Source organism: Sturnus vulgaris, chromosome 9, assembly GCF_052056855.1.
Source record: "Sturnus vulgaris isolate bStuVul1 chromosome 9, bStuVul1.hap1, whole genome shotgun sequence".
In the NCBI taxonomy this organism is placed as follows: domain Eukaryota; kingdom Metazoa; phylum Chordata; class Aves; order Passeriformes; family Sturnidae; genus Sturnus; species Sturnus vulgaris.
Window position 1 is genome coordinate 21,673,019 of NC_142251.1, and position 24,416 is coordinate 21,697,434.

Genomic DNA, 24,416 nt, shown 5'->3' on the forward strand with positions numbered 1-24,416 from the left:
AGCCCGAGGGGCAGCGCCGGGGCGGGCCCGGGCCGCCCCCTCCCACGGGGGCTGCGGGCGCCGCGTCAGGCGGGGTCGCTCGAGGTGGGTCCGGCCTCGGGTGGGGCGGCCTCGGGAGCGCGGACAGGCCCGGCCCAGCCCGGCCCGGCCTTACCCCAGCGGCAGCGGGAGAAGGAGGGGGAGGAGCGGAGCGTTTCCCGCGGTCAGGGGGCGCCGGCGGTGCTGGGAAAGGCTGGGAAAGGGCGGTGTCCCTCGGCCGCGGGTCCACCCGCCCCGGCGCCGCCGCTCTCCACGGCGTGGCCGGACGGGCCGTCGGGGAAGGTCGGGATCAGCCCCGCGTGTCTCGTCTGTAAGGGGGGGCTGAGGAGCCGCCTGGACGCGGGGGAGCCCGGCGGGCCCGGTCGCGGTGCCTGGAGCATGGCGGGCTGAGCATCCCCCCCGTGCATTTGTCCCTCCTGTTTTAAATCGTGTCTATATATAACTTTGAGAATATTCGCGTAGAAAAATGACAAAGCCTTCAAATGGCTCAGGGCCTGGTCACGTAATCACTGTAATAGCAGCAGGAGTAGCGATTTGCCCTAGAGACCACCTCCTATCTTGCTCACAAGTACCTGAGCTGTTTTTGGGAGCTGTAGCAGTGGGCTGCGAGAAGGGAAGCATTAGTCACGGTAGGAAGCAGTAACTGCGGGGTTAGTGACTCAGACAGAACTGGATGGGTTGGCTCCCGAGCGCGGGTCCGAGGGAGCGGCCGTGGTGGTGAGGGGAGGCTGGCGGGAGGCTCTGCCTCCCCCGGCACGGGCACTGTGACACTGTGACATCGCGGGACCCGCGGCAGGAATCAACACGTTTTGGCAGCAAAGCATTATTGTAGGTTATTGTGGGTATATTGTTATTGTATGTATGCATATATATATGTTAGGGGTAATGTCTAAGTCTGCCCTTCTTCCCCTAAAGAATAATTAGACAAAGTCTAAGCATGGCATTGTAAGATTTCAAATAATATGCCGGCCAGACTGTTACTTCTTTGTGTTTCAAGTGGAGAATGAATTGATCTGCACGGAGATTTTCCCATGGCTATGTGTGCTTCCAGCACTTCAGGTGCACAGTGAGACAAACGTCATGGTTATAAGGCAAGAGCGCTTTACAGTCTACTGACATGTGTCTATATTTATTAGTAATGAGTAAATGAAAGGGTTGTGAAGGTCAGCATTTGAAGAAATTGTTGCTGAGTATTCCCCATACACTCTGTGGGATGGGATTCCCAAACTGTCATGCATACCACTCATAAGTGGTGCATGCCTAGCTATAAAACTGAGAGCTGCTGTGGGCAGTACTCAGCAGAACGAAGGGGAGGAGGAAGTTGAGAAATCCTTGCTTTAGCAGGCTAAGGACTGAAATTCCCACATCCTCTGAGGCAGAAATAGTAATAATAATACCAAATTAACATATAAGTGCACTTGGAAAATGTTCTCTGTTAAGAAAGACTATATGATTAGTTTTCAACAATTAATGTTTGCACATTTTACTGAATTTTTTTAATGCATGCTTTGGAAATAAGTTACATTAGACACTTCACATTATTTTAACTATTTTTTACACTGCCAGTAGAAGATAATTTGAATTCTTCCTGCATATTTAATAACAAGCACCTGAAATTCATAAATTCATAAAACCTCAAATGATTAGAGCTAAGAAGAAAAAAAAGAACTATGTTCCAGATCCCAATCTATTTGTTTCTTGTATGACTGATAAAATACCTCAAAATAAGATCAGCCTACAGGAAAACGTTTAGAAAAACTGTTGGGCCATTATTTAGCTATAATGGAGTTTTTTGTGGGTGAAGCTTTTTTTTTTGATGAAACCTGTTCAGAGTCACCAAACAAAATCTAAAAAAAACTGTCTTGTGGCAATCACTTGCTTAGTGCTTTTAAAAGTGAATGCATGAATATAAAATCTAATATAAGTAAGTGCAAAAGAAGACATCACCACTGGTTGCTGGAGTTCCTGTGCCAGTTCTTCTACTTTTGCAAGCATGCCAAACTGTCATCTTGCTTATTGCATTGTCAAAGATACCAACAGCCAACATGGAAAATGATTAAAATCTGCTCTAATTGCTCAAAGTAAATAAACAGGAAAACTGAATGAGGAGTCATCCCTTTCTGCTCTGATCCTGTTTATACATCGTGAAATATTTTAAATAGTGATAGTCTTTCCTGTACACAGTCTTTCTGCTGCACAGTGTTTTATACTTTAGCCTTAATTCCAAGCAGAAAGACAGTATTAAAACAAGCATCTCACAGATTTTTATTTTATTACCTTCTTTCTCCCTTCCTTTCCCCTCCCTGTACCCCAAATTAGAATCCCATTTGACTAGTTTTATCCTGTGAAGACATCATAAGCCTGATTGTTCACTGTCATGTGTCTGGCCATTTTCACAGTGGGTGTACCAAGCCTGTAGAGAACAGGAACCAATATGACCATGAAGCTGTGAATAATGGTGTGGATGGCAGTTGTTTCTAATAGTTCTAACCTTGGGTGATAGTGGAATGAGTCCTGACTTATAATTTCATACATTTTTTTCCACTTGTTTCAAGATTCACTTAGCTTCTGAAGGGGCTATGTGTAGAATAGGAGCCTGTAGACTAATTTCAGGCTAGCACTAGATTATGGAATAATATTTCATGCATTTGAAATGGAATAACATTTCATGCATAGTTTCTTCCTTCACAACACTTAGTGATAAAGGCAAAGTAAAATGTTTTAAATTAGAAATTCCATGACTGTTTTTGCAGTGGCACTGTCTGTAGCCAGACTGGATTCTAGTGAACAGCCAGTTTATCAAGCTACCTATGGAGGATAGCAAAAACATTCCCACTTCAGATTAGCTGGTTGCATTAGGGTAAATCCACAAACACAGGAGTTCACAGCAACTATTCTGCTGAGTAATCTTCAGTTTTGAGGTTGGAAGCAGACTTGGAATAACACCGTGGGCATATTATCTTTAATGGCTGTTATCAAATTTGCCTAATTAAGATGATCCCATCTGTTTTCCTGATCTTAGAGGATATCAGTCATGATAGAAGTGGTTTGGCTGAGGGGAGGGGTGCAGCCCGTGGCCTGTAACCTCTGCAGTGAGGCTGCATGCACAACTTGATGTGGTGCTGTCAGACTGACAATGTACAAACCAAGAACCAGTCATGTCCCAGTGGCATCCCTGAGGAATGTGTTTGTTGACTTCAGCAGGTTTTGTGTTATATTCATGAGGTTAAACAGGTAATCTGTAAATCATTGCGTGAGGTTATTACAGCCTAAGGATGACATATGAAATGGAATTATTGATATTCCAGCCTCTTAAACCATGATATTTTATTAAATATATTTCTTTATGGGTAGTGGTAAAACTGTAAGAATTAGGAAATTGTATTTTTAAATAGCAATCCAGCTGGCTATAAGCAATCTAGGAGACTCCTGGAGTGTGTAGAGACATTTTCCAGGTCCAGGCATTACATGAACCAACCAGAAGAAAGGATTATGGGGGCTGGTGCTTACCAATGCAGATGAGCTCATTAGAGAGGTTACCATTGGTGGCAGCCTGGACTGCAGTGACCACTCCCTGGTGGAGTTTGTGAGGTTTGTGAGCCTGGCAAGGAGCTAAGTCAGGACCCTGAACTTTGAAAGAACAAACTTCCAGTTGTTTAGGAGTTGGTGAATGAGATTCCCTGGGAAACTGTCCCTAGGGACAAAGAAGCTGACCAGAGCTGGCAGCTCTTAAAAACACTTTTCTTAAAATGAGGTGATCTTTAAGGTCCCATCTAACCAGGCTATTCTATGATAAACAAGTGAATGATTGAATGAAGTTCTTTGCCATTATTACTAACATGCATATATGTAGTTTCTGCAAGCTAGGAGTTTTCTCAGTGCATGATTTTGGAAGGGAATGTGTTCTTCCTGTTTCAGGATGGTACAAAAGTACAAGAACAGTTACATAATTACTGCCTTCCAAATTATTTTATTAATTTGTAATCAGAAAGTGCTGAGGGAAGAAAAGTTTACCAACTTTATGCATTCCAGGAGTCATAAGCCAAAGGGAAAATAAAGGTTTGTATGACATTTTACTTGAATCATCTGTGATTTTTTTATACAATTAAAACTAAAAGAAAAAAAAAAGGAGAAATAGCTACTTTAGCTCATTACTGCTACTGAAATCTACACAAGTAAAAAGCTGCTCAATGAGAATCAAGTGTGGCACCTAACAGTCACTTTTCTTAATACTTGGATACTACTGGTTTCATTTCCTCAACCTGGCTTTGACCTAATGTAGCTCTGCAAAGCTCTAATCTCCCTCAACACTCAGGACTGGTTGGTTTGTTTTGTCTTTTTCTCTGGTTACTTTGGTGTCTTCTTTTCTGAGATTTTAAAATTTGCTTCTAGTTTTTAAAATCTGCTTTCCACACTGGCTTCTTTTGTGTTCTTCCCATCTGGTGGAATTGCTCTTGTTCTAGGGGGTTTTAGATGAGCTGTCTTCCCACATATGCTGTGCAAATACTCCCTAATTCCAGGGCTTTCTTCTTCTTGACATTCCACCAATTGCCAGGTTGTCTGTGAAGAAGAAAATACCCTGCTATAACTTGTAATTCTTACTACAAACTTTAAAACATATGGAAAAGCTCCTACCCTCTTCTATTAAGTGCAAGATTGCACTATTTCTTTATGACCACCTAGTGCCTAATGTGTTTTCTAAGGAAAATTCTGAGGATGATTTTTAATGAATATAAACTTTAAATGGCTTAGCTGCACTGTAAAATAGATGTATGGTGGGAAACTTGCATTCAGAAAAATACTTAGTACAAAAATAAAGCACCATGTTATTATTGTTGTTGGGTAATGCTTTATTTGCATCCCAGTTTAGAGAAAAATTGACATGACTCTAGTTTTCAAACTGTACATTCAGGTACAAGAAGTTTAAATCAGTAAGACTTTTTTCACTGAGTCTGAATGAGAGTGAATACAGAATCGTGCACTTCTTCATGCTGTGACTGGCTTTTTTTGTACTTCTTCCACATGTGAAGAAAGATCTGAACGTTCATAAAAGCTCATTTGTTTTGAGCATATACATCATTTACTAGAAGAGCATGAATAGACTTCAGTTTGCCATGTTTTGGCCCTGCTTCCAGTTTTCACTGAAGCTCATGTGTATCTGAATGAAAGCAGCAGTAAAGAGCAGAAAATGCTAAGTTTGAAAAGTGAATTTCTAGTATCATTTCATGCAGTGATTTTTTTTTCAAAGGGGTGGTAAGGAAGATGAATGAGGAAGGGAAAACAAGGGAATAGCAGGGAAGACTATCCAATGAAGGTTTGGGGTTTTTTAAATGTCTTTCTACTGATACTTTTAGGAAGTTTCCATTTTCCTTAAATTACTGCGAAATTGCATGTTATTGAGGAATTTTTTTATTACTTTAGGGAGCAGGTGTAGATAGCTGGTAACTGTTTAAAAATCATCTGTGGAAAGTCTATATCAAAGATTTTTTCTGTAACCATTTATGTGTGCATAGTAAGGTCATCACAACCTGAGTGTATAGAACTCTGTTACATTTAATTCTCTTTTGGCATAACATAATTTCTTTATAATAACTTCTGAGTAGCTTTACAGGGTATTTGCCTTATGATTCATTTGAAAACATGTTCAAGATAAGAAAAATGCATGGGATGTTTAAGCCGTGTACAGAACAATTTGATTTAAATACTCCCTCGATTTTAATATATATTAGAAACATGGAAAGAACAACAATTATTTTAATACTAACCTTAAACCAAATGTGTGTATATATATTTAGCAATAAAATCTTGGCTCCAACAAGATTTTTTTAAGTTTAAGTTAATCCTATGTGTTGCTCCCATTTGAAATCACTGGTGCTACAGACATGATTAAATATAAGTGTATATGTAATTGGTTTTCTGGATTAAAGATGTCATGCAGTTTATTTGTACTTGAAGAAAAAAAACCTGGGTGGTTTCTTTCTTGTAGAAAGTTTCAAAAGAGAAATTAAGTATGAAAGTTGACACATCTCTGATGATTCTGTCCTCCTGTGATATTCTTGCTCTGTAATGAACATGGCTCCGTTAAAGCCTGGAGTGTTATCTCTGCTCTCACCTGGGCAGGGAGCAGTCATGGTTCCACTTGTTGGCACAAAGAAGGGATGGGTGTTGGAAACAGAGCTCTCTCTTTAATCACCAGTGTAGTTGAATAAAGATGAAGGAAGGAGGCCCTGACTTTGCTGCTCAGGGCATATGTGAGCCCCAGTTGTGATGGCCACTGTCCTGGAAGCAGCCTGAGACAGACAAAGTACCCCAGGGACTCCCACTTCAGCACAGTCAGAAAGTCCCCCATAGTCCAGGGTTTGTTTTGACAGCCACAGTTCCTAATGATAATTATTCAGAGTGATAATTCACTAAATGAGTGGAGAATCAGCCTGGGGGAGAGGATGCCAGCAAGTTGAATCAAGGGGATCATTCCCTGAAACAACAAAAGTAACACCTGGAGATTTTATACAAGGAGGGAGACTTTCTAGGGTTACCTACTCCCTTTGATCTGGCAAGTCTCTGTGTTTGTGTCAAACTCTTTCCACTTTTTTATTTGTTCTTAACAGAAATGAAGCAATTGCCAGATTGGAGAATGTAGGGCAACAGAACAGATTTCACTGCAATGTGCCAGTGTGTGATACAGATCCAGCTTGTTCAGATGAGTGAGTATTTTGCTATGCATTGGGTAACTGTTGAATAGGGTACTTGAAAGTCTCTGTTGCAGCTGGTAGTCTGCACTTTCAGAAGTGGGAAAAGCAGTAAGCTATGGTCACCAAAAGTGTTGGGGAAGCAAAAACAATCTCAGTAAGAAAGCATGTTCAAGGTAGAGGGGCAGGCAGCCATGTTTTATTCTCTTTTACCACCAAGGTCTTAAGTGGTATTGTACTGGTGTAATTAGGAATACTACTTGACTTTTTTGGGTAAAGAGATGAGCTGGGATGGAATAGTTAGTAGAAACAGGAAAAAAGCCCAAAGCACATGCTATTTCTGTTGTAGCACATCATAGGACTTCTAGTGAAAGACAAGGGTACCATGGTGCAAATGCTGAACAAACTGATGAACCATTTTAGTTCAGAGTGAGAATAATACAAGATTTTGACATTGTAAGACTAGGCAAAAGGTAACAAAAAAAGGCTTTGATTATTACATTGTTCTGATTTTGTTATTTAAGAGGCTCCAGTCCCACAGAAATATCCTCACTGCTGCAAGAGAACAGGTTCCTTGTGTATCAACAGAAGGCTAGGAGCCATCTGAGTGGAGATGGTGTGTCTGTGCTTCTGCTGGCTCTTTAATCATTAAGGATGGCATGTCATCCTTCCCAGGGCCAACACCCTCTTGTAACCACTGACTCTTTGTGGCTCCTTGCAGAGCAGACAGTATCAGTAAGACAGAAGCCTTTTGGCAACCTTGCCTTTTTGCTCCAAGTTCCAGTTCATGCAAACTCTCCAAGAATGGTAATGTCTTTATCACCCAGAATGTTAGCTGAATTGCAAATAATCTCAGAGAAACTGTGGTTCCATAGACTTCCATAGTTTTGATTTGTCTGGAACTGTAAGGTAGGTAGAGATATTTTGGGGGGTAATGTGATCTAGGGGAGAAAACCCAAGTTAGTCAGGAAAATCAGCAGAAACTTTAAGATCAGCAGAAACTCTGTCTCTTGTTTTTTTTCTGGCCCTGTTCCTTCTAGAGTTTCCTTTGAAATGACTTCACCATATATATTAGGAAAAGTTTATAATTTATTGATATAGATGATATTTATATGTTTTGATTATCTCCTTTAGTTTTGAATTGCTGGGAGGTTTATTCCTCATAGGTGTAAGCCTAAGCCACCACTTCCTTTCCACTACCCGGGCACATATTGTAGCCTTCTTGTTTCTTGACACTTGGCTATTACCTGATAGAAAGCTTCCTTAGCTTGGGCTGAAATCTGTTTTGTGCCTGAAATCTAATTTCTGTATATCTTGCTAGTTGCCACAGGAAAGACTATTGCTTTGGCCAGGAATTCTACAAAATGACATGTTTGTAATGGATCAAGAGGCAAAAAAGAAATGGGTGCACTGAAATTGGATTTCTGTGTGGCTCAAAGCTTTGAATCATTTGTTCAAAAACAAAACAAAACCAACCTGACATAATTTCACATTGAAATTCTGTGCTAAATGTTAAACAGCCAGTTTTTTTCACAACCTGGCATTATACCCAGGTCATCTGAGTTGTATTAAGAATTAGCACAGATTTATTCCACTGAATTGTTTGGCAGATAGAATAAGGAGTGTTTCATATGTATTTCATACAGTCTTCCTTAAAAAGAAAATACACGTCAGTGAAGTCTTGACCATACAGCACAAAGTCTCCTTTCACACCACAGGACTTCAGACTTACTTAATACCCAAGAGTTAGAAAACATAAAATGATCTGGGGGAGTGCAATAACCATAAATTTTCTTTCAATAAAGCAATTTAAAAATACATGAAGTGCTAAAGTGTTTACCTTATTTAATGTACATTTAATTTATTCCAAAATTTAAAAAATATATTTTAAAATTTGTAATCTGAATTCTTTTGAACTGGGTATCATGCTGGAATTTTTTTCCCCGCCAAGTTACAGATCCCAGAAAAATAAGGTTTGCATGAAAAGTTCTTGGCAGATCTCTCATGGAACAGCACAAACAACACTGCTTAACAAGGAAGCATTCATTATTTCTGTCTTGTTACCCTCTGCTATTACACTCACCAGCTGTAAGGTTACTGGCATCTTTGAATCTTCCTAATAAAAAACATGGGGAGCAGTCATTCAAGGATGATAGTGAGAAGTATGTTGCATTTTTCAGGTTTGCTTTTGTTTTTTAATAGCCATTGTGCTTTATCAAGCTGAGCTAATGCATTGTGTGCATGTTCTCACAACAAACACTTCAGGAAAGTAACAGTTTCAGAAGGACAAACCTGTTGGTCTTACTTTAGCAGTCTGTGATCCTTGAGTGTGCAATTAAAGAAGTCTTTTGCCTTTCAAAACTAAAGCCATCTGGTATTTAACTTTTTTGTTAAAAAACATTATGGATGTATGCCATTCTTAGTGACCGTACATTTCTATTGCATAACCATCCTTTTGGAAAAACTTTTAACCACAGTTGTAACTTTTTTTAGTAAATGAAGACACAGGTCTTGTGTCCTCTGTTTTGCTTAGCAGTCATGTACAATGCCTTTTTTAGCACCTGACAAAGTCCTGTGCTAATGAAATTAGTGCCAGGAATGCCACAGATCTGTAAAATTAATATCTGAGCCCTGCAGTATGAGTTATTAGAAAAAATATATCCACGAGGTATATTTTTAAATTACACTGTTCAGACTGTATTTAATACTCTTGACACAAAGAGTGATGTTTGAGAACTTCAAAACTCTGTAGGCTAGAGCTCAACAGAAACAGTCACGTGGAGCAGTGGTAAAGGCTGACATGAAGAAAACATTTGAGATCTGGATCCTGGAGCTGTGCAGCCACCAAGCCCAGGAGCTGCAGGGATCCCGTGCTGGGAGAGGCTGCCCGTGGCTTCCAAAGGCAATGCTCACAGCTGGCAGTCACTGCAGCAGGGACACCCCGAGTTTGGCTTCCACTCTTGCAGCAGAAACTGGCTTTTTGACAGTGCAGTTATAGCCTTTCTGTGCCCTTCAGTGATGTTTTGGTGAGCGATTAGCTAGGGCAATTTAATCCTTCATGCAGAGACAGAAGGAGCACCAAATGTAATGTAGGGAAGCATGAAGGCTAAACCCAATGGTTAATACTGGCATGGATTTTAACAAGAGAACTGATAAAAAGTCTGGTTTGTAGCAGCTTTCTTGCACATATTCCAGGCCTTTCTTGCAGTGGTTTCTGCTGCCAAAACTAGAAGTGCTGGCAGGGGGTTTAATGGTGGAAAAATAAATTATTAGCCATTTACTCAAAAGGTTTATGCCATGAATCTTTTCTTCAGTTTGTCACAGTATCGGATTTTAACTCTATGTTTCCTTCACTCTCTACTAATGCAATGTTCCTATTATATTTGTCATACTTGCTGATTTGTTAGAAAGGTCTTTATCTCTTAAGTTACATGATTGAAAAGAGAGTTTATTGATGGGCAGGTGGCAGTACACATCAGACACAGGTCATCTGACAAGCTGGAACTCGATGATTCCTGTTGTCTCTTGTGGAATTTCTTTTTTCTCTCCCATCCTTTTGCGTGAGACCCCAAAGGAGGGGGAAAAAGGAGTTAACTTCCAGTAAGAGCATGTTGTGTGAATGTTATCTTACTGTTAGAATGGATGCCAATCTCTTTTGCCTCCAAACAGACTTATTAATTGGAACACAAATATATCCTCTCAGAAAGAGAAAGAGATTAACACAAAAGGAGATAATTCTTCATTCTTAATTCTAATTACATTATATTTCAAAATTTATTTAATCCTGTTAATTTCCACCTGAATTCTCTAACAATCTGGGTTCTAATTTGCTGTCTACTGAAGTCCCTGGAATCTGGCAATTGTGTTTGCAATCTTTTGATCAAATCCTTGTTCTCCAAGTCTCAGAGACCTAACAGAGGTTTGTAAGTTTAAATTAGTTTAAATGATTCTCATACCCTAAAATCATTCATTTTAATTGCAAGAAGCTAGACTATCTTATACATAAAGGTTGGCAATTGTAGTCACTATAGTTTTTATAGCAGTGCTAACAGTATGGTAATACTGAATTAGGGAGTACATCAGTTTTCAAAGTAAATATTATATGCATATAATTTGTATTTGAGCATATAATCACATACATTAATTATATTCATAATTTTTTCATGAATCGTCCTATAGAGTTATTTCCCTATGGACTAGTGGCATTTAATGCTGAAGCTTCAGGGCAGGTTTGCTGTTATTTGTGGTTTTTTTTCTTTTTATTTTTTATTTTAAAAATACCTACTTCCTCAGTAATATGCTTTAAGGATTCAGATTTAATTAGATTATTTTTAAATTCAAATTTTACCATGGATTTCTGCAGAGACTTAATATTGGTCAATGTTTCCTTAGAATGTGGCTCTTCAAACAAATAGAGTGCTCAGGAAGCCTGAAAATATTAGTTCAAATCTTTTTTGCTGATAATTTACTTTCAAAAACCATAGGATTTGCCTGTTTAGATTAAACAAAATTAGAAAAACTAGGTCTCAGAATAAGTATACTGCATGCAATAATTGTACAAAATCAGGACATTTTGTATGAATATGAATTGGCTAGGTAATGGTTAGCCATCATTATTTGTTTTTAGATAATCTGGATTTATCCTGTGTGGTTTCTTTAAAGCTATAATTCAGAAACCAGTGGAGTAATTGACTCACTGGTTCCTTCAATCAAAGAACTATTCATTACATACACTTTGGGTTAGAGCTGCAGATTACCTACCTAAAAATCTGCTGAGAGGCTTCAAAATCCCCAAACATTAACGAAACAGTTTTATGGCACCAGGTGGAGCAGACACAGGCACCAATTCCCAGGTAAACATACTGTGGCTTCCAAACCTCCTGAATGGAAAGACATTCTCCCTCCCTTCCACCCCAGCAGTGGGTGTTTTGTTAACTCCAATCATATGTATTCAAGTGTGGCACACTTGGAAAAAAACAAACTCAGAGAATAATTTTTTAATTCTTTAATTATATCTTCATAAACTTAATGTTCTTCATTCATTATACTGTTATTGAACAACAACAGCAAGGCTCTGGAATTCCCTAGTTTAGAATAATGTAACATGGGATACATACTGAGATATTTAAAAGAATTAATACCTTAAAGAAAACCCAAAGCTGTTCCTCTTGATGTTATTTAGACACATTTTAATTGTCAGATCTGTCAGTCACTGGCCACTTGAGGGAGTGATGCACGCGGTGCTGGTTGGACTCCAGTTTGAGTCTATTCTCAGCAGATTTGCATGTGCTGGGAGCTCACTCAAGGTGGGACATTCAGACATTGTGTGATGATAGTTTGGCTACAAAGGAAACTTAAAATGCTGTGTATTAAAATGTTTTGGAGAGTTACCCTTTGGATGGTTTTATCTGTTCCTCAAATCTCTGTGTGGAACTTGAGAAGACCTTGCCTGCCAGAGGTGTGGAGAGGTGCACAGGGGTTTGGTTCTGGGACAATTTGGTTCAGGTGGGAATTAATGGGATCACTCTGGGCAGTCTCACTGTGGGGAGCTGAGGTGGATGGTACAGTCAGGCAGCTCTTTGCAATGCTTGTGATGCTGTCTCTGAATTAGTACATGGAATGCCTGTTTCTTATGGATTTATTGTGCCTGGGAGTAGAGAAATTTCAGTCTCCTGCTTTAATCCAGTCTTGTTTTACTGAATTATTTATTATTTGCAAGTGATGGGAAAGGTTGATTCATGCTTCAAAAGAAAGGCTGTGAGACATTATAGAGTAAATGTCTGTTTTTAAACTAAGGGTAGGAATCCTTTCTGTATAGTTGATATATAAACCTTGAGTGAATATGAAAAAATCTTGACACAATTTAAAATATACCTGAAAGTGGGACACTTACTATTAATAATCTGTTTGTTATGGTTTTCATTATTTCTTTTGACTTTTAATCAATAGTTACTGTCTTTGTTATTCTAACAGAAATTTGCATCAAGTTGAAATAATCTGTTGCTGCATATTTATGTAGTAAATTTGTCAGTATATATTTGTCCTTTTGTACACGTGGGGTTGTGTGTGCATTTTTACATTTCTGTAGCCCCTACTGTTTACTTTAGAAGTTACTCTGAAGAGACACTTTAATTATATAAAGACTATATTTGTGCAGGAGTTTCTAAGAACAATACATGATACCTTCCTGAGCAGCTATTGTACACATGAGTAGGCAAGATGGGAATATTGTAAAGTCTTGGTGTTTTACCAACTCAATTAAATAACAATGTAATCATAAAAAATACAAATGATACCCTACTGCCCTGGAAACCTTAGCACTTTCTTTTATGACACCCCCAGACAAATTGTCCAGAATGAGTAAAAATTATTATCCATAGTTACTCATGGTTGTCTAGCAGGACCTAAATCCACCTTTATTCAGCCAGTGCTTGAACTAACTAGTTTTTAGGAGGAAAAATATGAAGACAAACCCCTTTGTAGCATATCTGAGAGCATCATGTCTGGGACATTTTATGTACTCTGAAGAATTCAAAAATCTTATTAAAATGCCATTCACCTCAGATCTGATTAGCAGCATCAAGAGCTGAGAGGATGGGAATTAAATTCACCAAGGAACCTCTTACTCTTACATATGTCATCATTCTGAAAGAAAACTTAGAGAAGTGACTGAACTAGAATGTTTATGCTTTATTCCGGGAAAAGAAAATATTTATTCAGTGAGCTCACAAAGTACAATATCTGTTTCAGAAGAGGTTTTGTTACATCTATACTGATTAACTTCTCCATGCAAATAAAGAATAACCTGCTAGATACTGTGGGAGCTTGCACTACTTTTCAGTGGTGAGCACTCTTTATAAAGCTTATTAGGACTTCTGTTGGAAGAAATAATGAACTATCAATAGTTGTCTAGCCTTTATGAGCCATTCAAGGTACAGTAGCTGTATTGTTACCTGTTATTAGTCATCTCTTTTTCAGACTGTTGAGTCTACAGTTATTTCTTGCATGGAAGCCGTTTCATGGCTCTGAATATCTATAGAATCCTTGTCTAAAACTTTTTTTCAATCTCTACTGTAGTCTTTCTCACTCAAGAGAATTTCCTACCAAATAAGTTTGTTTTTCCTTACTGCTGTTACACGTTAAAAAAAATAGAAAAAGCTGATACATATAGAATGTTTGCATTTTGGTGCATGGACTGTATGGGGTATGAAACATCTCATGTCATATTAAATATTGTTGAAATACTGGTCTTTGTTTAGCAAATCATATTTTGAATTCCAGGAAATGACCTTGTAAAAATGGAAGTAAGAAAAGGAAATTTGCTTCTGTTAGGGGGGGAAAATGAAGGAAAGAAAGTTAGTGCAAACAAAGGGGAATGACAGAGGCTGAATCAGAGAAAGGTGGAGATTTTCACAGGAATGTATGGAGTGTGGATGGAAGGTGCCTGACAGTTTTTCAGTCTAGTGATGCCCACTTTCCAAATGTTCAATAATCTTTTCAATTCTAGCAGTTGATTAAAAATCCCAGCGAGATCAACCCCCTCTATTTGCACTTTGTATTGCTACTGTTGCAGCAAACTACTACAGAGAAATCCAGGGTACTTTAAGATAGACCATGTTTCACGTGTGACTGGACTTGAATGTTAGAGAATGCTGTAGGCAGCTGCTTGAAAGCCCCCAGCTTTGTGTCTGTGTTTTTACCCTCCTTTCACTGGCTCCTCTAACTGGTCCTCTGGACTGCTATTAAACTGTGCTTCCAAAGGGACTGTTAGGATCTATGATTTTCTCTTCAGCAAGAAATGGTGATGGTGGTAGTGACTCACAAAAGCAATGAAGCAGAAATGGAATTCCCCATCAATGTGGGTGCTTTCAGGTTAATGGGATTAATGTTGCAGTAGAGGGAGGAGGTAAGGTTTAGGGTATTTGCAGTGCCTGGGAGTATATCCAGAGAGCTCCCTGCAGGATATCTTTGCCATGCACAAAGTCATTTATGGTCATAGGGTATACATTTACTTTGGGAATACTCTGGTCCTCCTGCATGTGCTCCAACCAAGGATCTGTACAGACACAGTGACACCCCAATGACAGGCCTTGATGTTGTAAGGAAGTACCTGGGACAGGTTGATTGACCTCCTTCTGGTGACAGGAGTCCTTGGAAAGCGAGGGAGTGGCAGTGACCACCCTGTTCACAAGAGCCAAGCAGCTAAAGCCATCGGCCTTCTCAGCAGACACACATCCAAACACAGTACTTTTCCATGAACCTGGCTTTTCCTGGGGCAGCAGTCACAGCTGGGGCAGAACCCCTGCAAAGCACAGGTTGTCCATAAGTATGAAGGTGTTTTCTGCCCTGTAGTGAGATGCAATAGATTCTGTGTTCTCATGCCTTGTAATGTGGTGTAAATATGCTTATTTATTGTTGAAAGTTATAACGTACTCAATTTGAAACACATGAACAGCTTTGTCACTGTGCCCATCATAGTAGGTTGGGGCATGTACTGGACCTTTCTCTTGTGTACCTTATGGCTCAGTTGTGTGCTGCAGGAACGTTTTCCCTATGTATAAATGTGTATGTCTGGTGGCATCTGTGTCTGTAGCATCAACTTGGGCTGTAACTGTGAGAGTGCTGGACAGGCCCCTCTGCAGAGCCAGTGTTGAGAAATGTGGAATATGTACAATTTTCATAAGAAAGGTTGTTCTTTGTTTGATCTTTGTATACTTTCAAGCCTAATCAAGAAGGGAAATTTAATTCGTGAAACAAAGAGCAGCTAACAAGAGACCTATGGCGAAGTTGGCAAAGCCTGGGAAGAAGGATGTCCACTGATACTGGACACAAAGAATGCAGGGTTTACAGGAATGCAGGATCCACCAGAATTCCCCAGATAAGGAAGAAACGAATAAAGGCAACTCAGCAACTGTGCGGCGTCAGCTCCAAGTGGGTAAAAGGTAATTGTGCCAGGGGGAGATCAACCACCCCTCATGGCCCACTAACCCAAAAGAGAAAGACTGAGCATGCAGACTAATTAACATGAGAAGTGAGGAAATCATTGACAACAGAAGATAGAATTCTGATAAATAAGATAACCATGTAATTTGTACCCAATGAACACTAATGTCTTTGTCGGCTAGAATGCATAAATAGTAAAAAGTTTTGATAATCGGCGTGCTTGATTTGTGCAATACCACCGTGCACCCAGGATCGCGCAACTCTGAGATAAATTATCGATGTCTCTCTCGAGTGTGTAATTATAGCCTTGTTGCACGTTGGGCAATGAATGCGATTTTTAGTGGGTAACAACCGCGCCTGCGGTCCCGAACGCAGGCCGGGCCTGGCGGTACCAGCCCCGGCATCCGCGGCGCGGCCCGCCCCTGCCCTGCCCTGCCCAGCCGTGCCGTGCCCGCCGGGGCTGTGGGCGGGAGCGGCCCCGTGCGGCCGCCGCCATTTTGTGCGGGAGGCGGCGCGCGGCCCGGCGGCAGCGGTGCGTGAGGCGGGGGGAGGCCGGGGCCGGGCTCCGCCTGTGGCGGCGGGCGCGGGTGTCGGGCAGAAAAGGCCCCGCGCCGCCTTCTTCTCCCGTGGGTGGGTGGCTCTTGCCGGAGAGCGGGGCTGGGCGAGGCTGTCGTGCTGCCCGGGGCCCCGCGGGCCCCTTCCGAGCGGCGCGTCCGTCAGCCCTGCACTCTGCGTGAGCGCTCCCCTCTCCTGAGAGGCTGCCGAGCCTGCAGAGAGGTTCGTGGTGGGAGATCTTCGTTAGGCGCGGAATATGAAATGCTGATATTGCCTTGTGGTCCGGGAGCGCGGAGCTCCGCGGGCGCTGCTGCCGCCCCTCGGGTGTGCTCCGGGTTACACTAACACAGCTGTCTGTGCGCGCACACACAGCTTGGTGTAGGCTTAACAACTCGTGTAAGACGCTCCTAGAGACTGGTACGCACAGTACAATTTATTCGGAATAAAGTTGCCGTATTTTGTGTACTTCTTTACTGATTGTAAGTTAGCACACGGTTGGTGAGTTATCTGATGCTTTTGGAGACAAATACTGAAAGTTTCAGCATATAAAAGATGGTTATGGTGTGTATTTGGCAATTGATCGTGTAAGTTTCTCCTTGTGAACAAGAAGAGTTATACTCTAAACAAATCTCAAAAGTTTGCAGCTTTATAATTTTAAGTGGACTTAAAAAAAAAACCAGCAAAAAGGTAATCTTGGATGGACCTATATTGTATTTGACATCCTTTCCAAAATTGATTGCTTTATTTGATTTAGGTTGGTTGGGTTTTTTCCCATAGCTTAGAAGAATGCTTGCATCTGTGGTTTCATCTTAGAAATAGGTGAAATTTCCAAGGATTTTAATATTGGTAACTTGCAAAATGGATACACTTGCACACAGTGAAAAGTGAAGTTTTTACTCAGCTGCAAAGGCCTAATACTGACAATTAACTGTAGATAGATCTCGATATTGTTTCAGCCCTCCACTGTTATTTTAAAATACTTCTTGACATTTGCATCAACATTGTTATGATCAAGATAATTTTTAAACATGGCAGATTCTGGATCTTTTCAGGGATTGGGAGTTGGTTTCTGTGATTCTGTGATTGCCAGTATTTGCTAGACTTTATTTTTTCTTTTTTTGGTAACAGTAAAACAGTAACCTTTTTCAGTAGTAGTAGCTTTTAACAACTGTAACCATTTTCTTTCTAGTGTACTGAAGCATGTTTTTACCACGATCTCTTAAAGTCAAGAGGACTGCTGATGAGGACAAAAGTTTTACTGCTAAGAAAAATAAACTATCTTCTGGAGGGTCTTTGCTAGAGGAGACCACAGAGTTCCAGGACTGTAAGTCAATTGGAACAGAACCTTCTGCTTCAACAGACAATTCAAGTGAAATTGTACAAGAACACCCAGAACGTGCAGCTGCAGACTTTGGTGTTGCTAATATACCGTTGGGAAAGGACAGCCAAAATACTGAGGATGATGGCTCTTTGGAAGAACCCATAAAATCCTTCAGCAAATCCCAGCGCTGGGCAGAGCCTGGAGAACCTGTGTGTGTTGTGTGTGGCCGCTATGGGGAGTATATCTGCGATGAAACAGATGAAGATGTTTGTAGTTTGGAATGTAAAGCCAAACACCTTCTACAGACTCAAGCAAAGGAAAAGCAGCTAACATCTGATCAAACCACAGACTCTAGAGCAGAAGCTCACCTGCTTGATACACCTTACTTCTACAAAGATCATTCCTTTATTTTAGGTTTGCAAGATGAGCAGGTTAATAACCTTAAACTGCAGCTGGGTATTGCTGTCCAGGGCCAGCAGGTTCCAAGACCTATTGTGGAGTTTGAACACTGTGGTTTTCCTGAAACTTTAAACAATAATTTAAAGAATTCTGGCTATGAAGTCCCAACCCCTATCCAAATGCAAATGATCCCTGTTGGACTATTAGGAAGGGATATTCTGGCTAGTGCTGATACAGGCTCTGGAAAAACAGCGGCTTTCCTGCTTCCTGTTATTATGAAGGTTTTGAGAGAGGTAATGAAACTTTAGATAGTTAGAGAAAGTGGTTGGCAGCTTTGTCTGTTGGATTCCCAGTGTAATGGGGAATGTGATTGCAGTGTTTTTCATTAACATTCAGTGATTTATTTGACTTTTGATTGATCAAGCATTTGGTTCTTGGAGAGGGGATGTACTGATTATTTTTAATGAAATCGAATGTTTTTTCACTTTGGTCAAGGGATGAAGCAGCTCTGTTAATATTGCCTATTACACAGTTCTTGCTTGTTGAGAAAGTTAATTAAATTCTGTGGTAAACTTCCTAAATGACTTAAAATAGAAAGTGACAATAATTCCAGGCCCTCTGTAAGTTCTTCCTGTATCTTTGTATGTCAAAAGGCTTAATGAGATTTGTTGGAATTTGTGTAACTTCACAGAGTAATTTCTCTTGGAATTTATTTGGTTGACTGTCAAATAATTACAGAAATTTGGGGTAAAAAAAAAATCCTGAAATCCTCTAGTTAAACAGTCTCCACTTTTATAATGTGGGAAAAAGAATTAAGAAAACTTCTATTTTGTAAAGACATGAACATACGATTAGAAGCAGTGGCAAGTAGTATTCCTTATCTTGTGTGTGATTCAGAACTGTTTTTTGCTTTATGGGTTTTATTAAAAAAGAGATGCAGAAAAATATATTAGAGAATTCTGGACATGATTCTAGTGATGCTTTGCAGTGTTTAGATACCTTTATAGAATGTATATACACACACAAACGTGTGTTAATTTTTTCTAATGAATAACTGAAAGATTGTTTAAGTAACTTTTATTCTTTAAAATGCTCTAGCAACTCCTAAACTCTAGTTCAAGAATGAAAGCATTATGTAGAAGTAAGAAAAGGTGTATACACTCCAGTAGTTCCTCTGTCTGGTTATCATTGAAGTCTGTAAGACAGATATGTGTTTATAGTAACATGTGCAAGATTGGACTCTCAATGAAAAATGCATGTGTACACAGTCTTTCCCATTCTTCATCTTCAGGGTACTGTACTAGCTTATATATATATTGAGGAGTAATTTTATTTTGCTGCTTAAAATAATTACAATTTTTAATGTAAAAGATTACTTTGGGACATCTGAAAGCTTTTTATCTAAATAATGAAACAATTCCACATGAATCAAATTTTTCTTCTCCTTTGTAGACAGAAACTCCATCTGCCCTTATTTTGGCCCCAACGAGGGAGTTGGCAATTCAGCTGGAGAAGCAGGCCAAGGAGCTGATGGCTGGCTTGCCCAACATGAGGACAGTTCTGCTGGTGGGAGGTCTGCCCCTGCCCCCGCAGCTGCACCGCCTCAAGCAGAGTGTGAAGGTGAGCGCTGGCTCAGCGTGGAGAGCCACGCTGTCATCACAGAAAACAAAAACCTTACTGGTGACATATGAATGCACAGAGATGGCTTCCTCCTAAGCCTAAACTGCTGCAACATTTGCTACCTCCTGAAAATTCTAGTTACATAATTTTTAAAAAGCTTTTTCACTTCTGATTAAACATCTATTAGCTTTTTGTTTGTCGGTTTTAAAAAAGTTTAATGTGGGATATTGCTGCTTTCAAAGAACTGAAATATGCCGGTATTTTGCACAAGGAGTTGTAATTGAGAGGAAAAAGTAGTTTGTTTTTCATGCAGATTTTATTGCTTGTAACTTCTCCATTAGAGCTTTAAAAGGTCCATTTCCTCTTAGGAATTAATAATTTATAAATTTTCTAGAAATGTAATGACTTAATTTCACTTACTACTGCCATTATTATGTATGCGATGGAATTTTATGGTTTTTCTAGGATGGTCAGCTGTCCTTTCATGGAATTTTTTAATCCTGTGGGTTTTTTTCCTCCCCCTTTTTTTTTTTTTTTTTCAGGTGATAATAGCAACACCTGGAAGACTTCTTGAGATTTTAAAGCAAAGTTCTGTTCAACTGCATGGCATAAAAATTGTAGTGGTGGATGAAGTAAGTTATTATTTATCAGAGCTCTATTACCTATACAGAGGTCCTGGAAGAGTAATGTGAGTGGCTGGTCTCACTTATTAAACATACAGAGTATTTGTTATAAAAATACAATCTATTTCTTAGGAGACAGTTTTATTTTCTGACACAATTTGAAATGTGTTCAAACAACACATGTTCTATTGCTGTAAAGCTTTAGGTACCTGAGAGGATAATATTTTTAGAACAGTGTGAACCATTTGTTTTTATTTTTCTCACTTAGCTTTTCTTCTGATTGTAAATACTCCTGCATTTGGATTGTTACATGTTTCATTATGGTTCTTCTGTCAGTTTAAGTTCAGGATCCTGCTGTTCATGGAAAAAATGTGGTACAAATTTAATATTTTTCATTTAGGTGGATACCATGCTAAAAATGGGTTTCCAGCAGCAAGTGTTGGATATTTTGGAAGACATCTCACATGATCATCAAACCATACTGGTGTCAGCCACGATTCCAGTGGGCATTGAGCACTTGGCAAATCAGCTTCTGCACAATTTTGTCAGAATAACAATTGGAGAGAAGAATCAGCCGTGTTCCAATGTCCGGCAAATTATCTTGTGGGTAGAAGAACCATCTAAAAAGAAAAAACTGTTTGAAATACTAAATGTAAGTTTAATATTTTTCTCATAAGAGTAGTTTATGAAATTATTCATGTCTTTCTACATCTCTGCCGGGTTCTTATGTCATGATCAGGAGAAATTGAATCCATGCTGATGATGAAGAGTCAATGGTTGTAATCCCTTTTTAAATAAACTGTTTAATTTTACAGGATAAGAAGCTTTTCAAGCCTCCAGTGTTGGTGTTTGTGGACTGTAAACTAGGAGCAGATCTGTTGAGTGATGCTGTTCATAAGATTACAGGATTGCAGTGCACAGCTATGCATTCTGAAAAGTCCCAGGTGGAAAGAACAGACATATTACAGGTTGGTGCCTGTTTAAATTAAGGGTGTTCTGGTAGATTTCAAATGGCCTTTTTTAAAATGTGGCTTCATTTGAATGACTGAAGTCATAATTGACTGTTTTTCTGCAGTAATACCTGAGGTATTGCTGTGGGAGATGAGAGACAGGACTAAGAAAAACTGTATATAATAATCCTATTTTAAATGTAGATAAATACATAGACTGTTTCCCAGATTATTTGAAATGGGAATTTAAATGAGCATTTAACTGTAACTGATAATTTTTGGTATTAAAATTGTGGGTTTGATCTCTCTTTGGTTATCTCTCTGAATTATATTCCTGTTTAAATCAAGAATATAGGGAGCCATTTTTCTTCTACAACAGAATAATCCCACTGGGTGTGTTCTTACACCAAATAACTAGCTGTTAACCTATGCTTGGAGAGGTTCAAAATACAAATAAAGGAAAAACAAGTAATGTTTGTTTCTTCCTTGCCAGGGATTACTTCAAGAGAAGTATGAAGTTATAGTAAGTACTGGAGTCCTTGGACGAGGTCTTGACCTTGTCAATGTCAAACTGGTGGTGAATTTTGATATGCCTTCAAGTATGGATGAATATGTACACCAGGTGAATAAATAAATTGCTAATGCTTTATTTGAAAAGTATATTGAAATATGACATCCACCTGTGGAAATTTAAATGTAAACAGAAAGATAATTTTCCTCTTCAGAATACTTTTTTATAGGAAAGGAAAAAATGGTGCTGGATATCTCTTCTGTAAGGCTCTTATGTAAATTATTCAAATCTCGAATACTGTTTCTATTATCTCCTATATAAGTTACTAAAACCTAGAAGAGTGTCTTTAAATCACTTACTTTTGCAGTGATCTTGTTTTGTACTCTCTTGTATCATTTTGTGTCTATAGGAAACAAAGTTTACCATTTATATTTTTTGTATTGTGTGAAGAAAGGCCTAATTGCCCCTCTTGCAGGTGTAGCTCATCCACAGTGTGGGATATGCATTAATAGTCAGGAGAGCAGTCATGAACTTGATTTCTTCCCCTCTTTCTAGTCAAGCATCTTCTCTGATATTCTTTTTCTGTGAATTTCCTACTTTAGAAAAGATGATCTGTGAGTTGCAATGTGTGTGTGTGTTTATGTGCACAGTCCCCAGCCCTAGTTTAGCTGGCACATCAAGAGAACTCATTCTTGCCCTCTTTGTGGCATGAGGAAGACACAATGCTACTGTGTGCAGTTCTGAGAACATCAGCTGTGGGAAAAGGCAGCAAACTGGAGGGAGTCCAGGTGAAGTCAGGGGGCTGGCACACGTGACATTTCAAGACAGGCTGAGGCTATTGGGCTGGTTTGGGCTGCACTGGACACTTAATTGCTCTCTTCCATTCGGGTGATTACAGAGGAGACAGAGCCAGACTCTCCTTGAAAATGCCCAGGGAAAGGACAAGAGCCAGCAGCTGTAACTTTCTGGAAGGGAAATTGCAGCCTCATAGCAGGGAGAAAGGATTTTCACAGCGAGGGGAGTCAGGCAGTGATGGAACCTTTGTGCTTCAGACACTTGAAACAAGGCCTTGAGGGAACTGATCTGACTTTGAAGTCAACCTTGTTCTGAACAGATGAGGAGGTCTTCTGGAAGTTAGCCACTGTTATGAACTCCTCAAGTAGCCTCTGTTATTAACTGCAGTATTCCCCTCTTGTTTTTAATTAATATTTCTGCTGAAGTTTAAAGCATGTATTAAGTAAATAAAAATGGTCCTTCCTGGCATCAAAATGATACCAATATTAACATGTTAGCTGTTCCTAAATAGAGAGTCTTTGTAGATTCTTTTCTAGTTTGTTCATACATTTTAGATAATATTGGCAAATTATTTAAAGTTATTAGGACAGAACTTGAAAATAAAGGGCATTTTTGTGGCCATGCTAGCACATACTGTGCTTGATATGAAGTATTTGGCATCTCTGTAGTATTTTTTACAACCTTTTGTTTGGATCAAATTTACTGTAGGCCTTTGTCCACAGTCGGTACCTAATATCTGAGTATCAATATCAGATTTCTGGTATGTCTCATAAGCAAGTCATAATTTTAAATGCATTTCAACTATAGCTTCAGATCTACATATCCTGAATTCAGGAAGTTTAAGTACCTTTGTGCTTACAGGATGAGAGAGATTTTGCCCTGTTACTTAGGTTTACTTGCTGTTTTGTAACAAAGAAATAAACTTCTAAGACTATTTGAAGGACTTCCATTTAATATTGCTAACTTAAAATTAATTTATGCTTTTTCAGGTTGGAAGAGCAGGGAGATTGGGTCACAGTGGAACTGCAATTACTTTTATCAATAACAACAGCAAGAAGCTCTTTTGGGATGTTGTAAAGAGAGTAAAACCCACAGGCACCATTCTTCCCCCACAGCTGCTTAATTCCCCATATCTGCATGACCAGAAGAGAAGGGAACAACAGAGACTTAAACAGTTACAGAATAACCTTGTAACAGGAGATAATATTATGGACATTATTAAAAAACACAACAAAAATAATTCTCAGAGATAATAAAGGCATATTTATGGTTATATAATTACAATAAAAGTATGATTACAAATAAATGTGAAATGTTGCCTTGTATATTGCATTTTTAAAAGAAATTTGTATAGTTTTTTAAGAAGTCTCCTTTTTATCTCATCTATTTTAAAATACAGGCTATTGTGTGTTTTAATTACTGTAGTATCTAGTAAAAGTAGTCTGGAACCTCTTTTCAAAACCTTGGTCTTGGTCTTAGTCTTGCTGGCAAGAAAAAAAATTAATGGCAGATTAGCCTCTGAAAATCTGTTCCTGTTAGCTTAAATAAAATCTTCCACTGGGAATGTTTCAGTATGGTCTCTTGGGGTTTCTTAAAAACATATATGCAAGTTTTGTTTGTAAACAGTACTCAAACTTTAGTTTCTCCATTAGTGCCTGTGGACCAGCTGGCAGTTCTGTTGAAGGAGTTTGTTATTAGTGTAACTTCATGGAAGAGAAATAAAACATATACTTTTGATTTTATTTAATCAAAATGATATCTTCTGTAGAAATGGAATTAGTTGATTTTTCTGTCTCATTTGAAATAATCCACTCCTGCCTGTAGAATGTTTTTGTGTAACTCTCTTGCAGACTGGTTTAGGCGTTGGTACGTTTAGAAGCCTGGGCACCCTTGGTGTGCCAAAACTCCACAAATTGTGCTCAGCAATCCTGAAACCAAACAGCGCTTCTACGCTATGTTTGCCCCAGGAGC

General features: G+C 39.3%; 1 protein-coding gene across 4 annotated transcripts; it reads left to right on the plus strand.

The window, feature by feature from the left end:
• Nucleotides 1-24,016, plus strand: DDX59 (DEAD-box helicase 59). Of its 4 annotated transcripts, XM_088170112.1 has the most exons (10): nucleotides 35-84; nucleotides 6,648-6,743; nucleotides 15,451-15,670; nucleotides 17,416-18,239; nucleotides 19,399-19,566; nucleotides 20,109-20,198; nucleotides 20,590-20,841; nucleotides 21,005-21,157; nucleotides 21,633-21,761; nucleotides 23,435-24,016. In XM_088170112.1, exons 4-10 carry the CDS (start codon nucleotides 17,427-17,429, stop codon nucleotides 23,696-23,698), a joined length of 1,869 nt encoding a protein of 622 aa, XP_088026238.1. In that variant the 5' UTR covers nucleotides 35-84; nucleotides 6,648-6,743; nucleotides 15,451-15,670; nucleotides 17,416-17,426; the 3' UTR covers nucleotides 23,699-24,016. The 4 variants fall into 4 exon arrangements, with proteins under 4 accessions (XP_088026236.1, XP_014741052.2, XP_088026238.1 ...); XM_014885566.2 differs by lacking the exon at nucleotides 15,451-15,670 and having other exon boundaries at nucleotides 28-84; XM_088170110.1 differs by lacking the exons at nucleotides 6,648-6,743; nucleotides 15,451-15,670 and having other exon boundaries at nucleotides 1-84.
• Nucleotides 24,017-24,416: the final 400 nt, after the last annotated feature.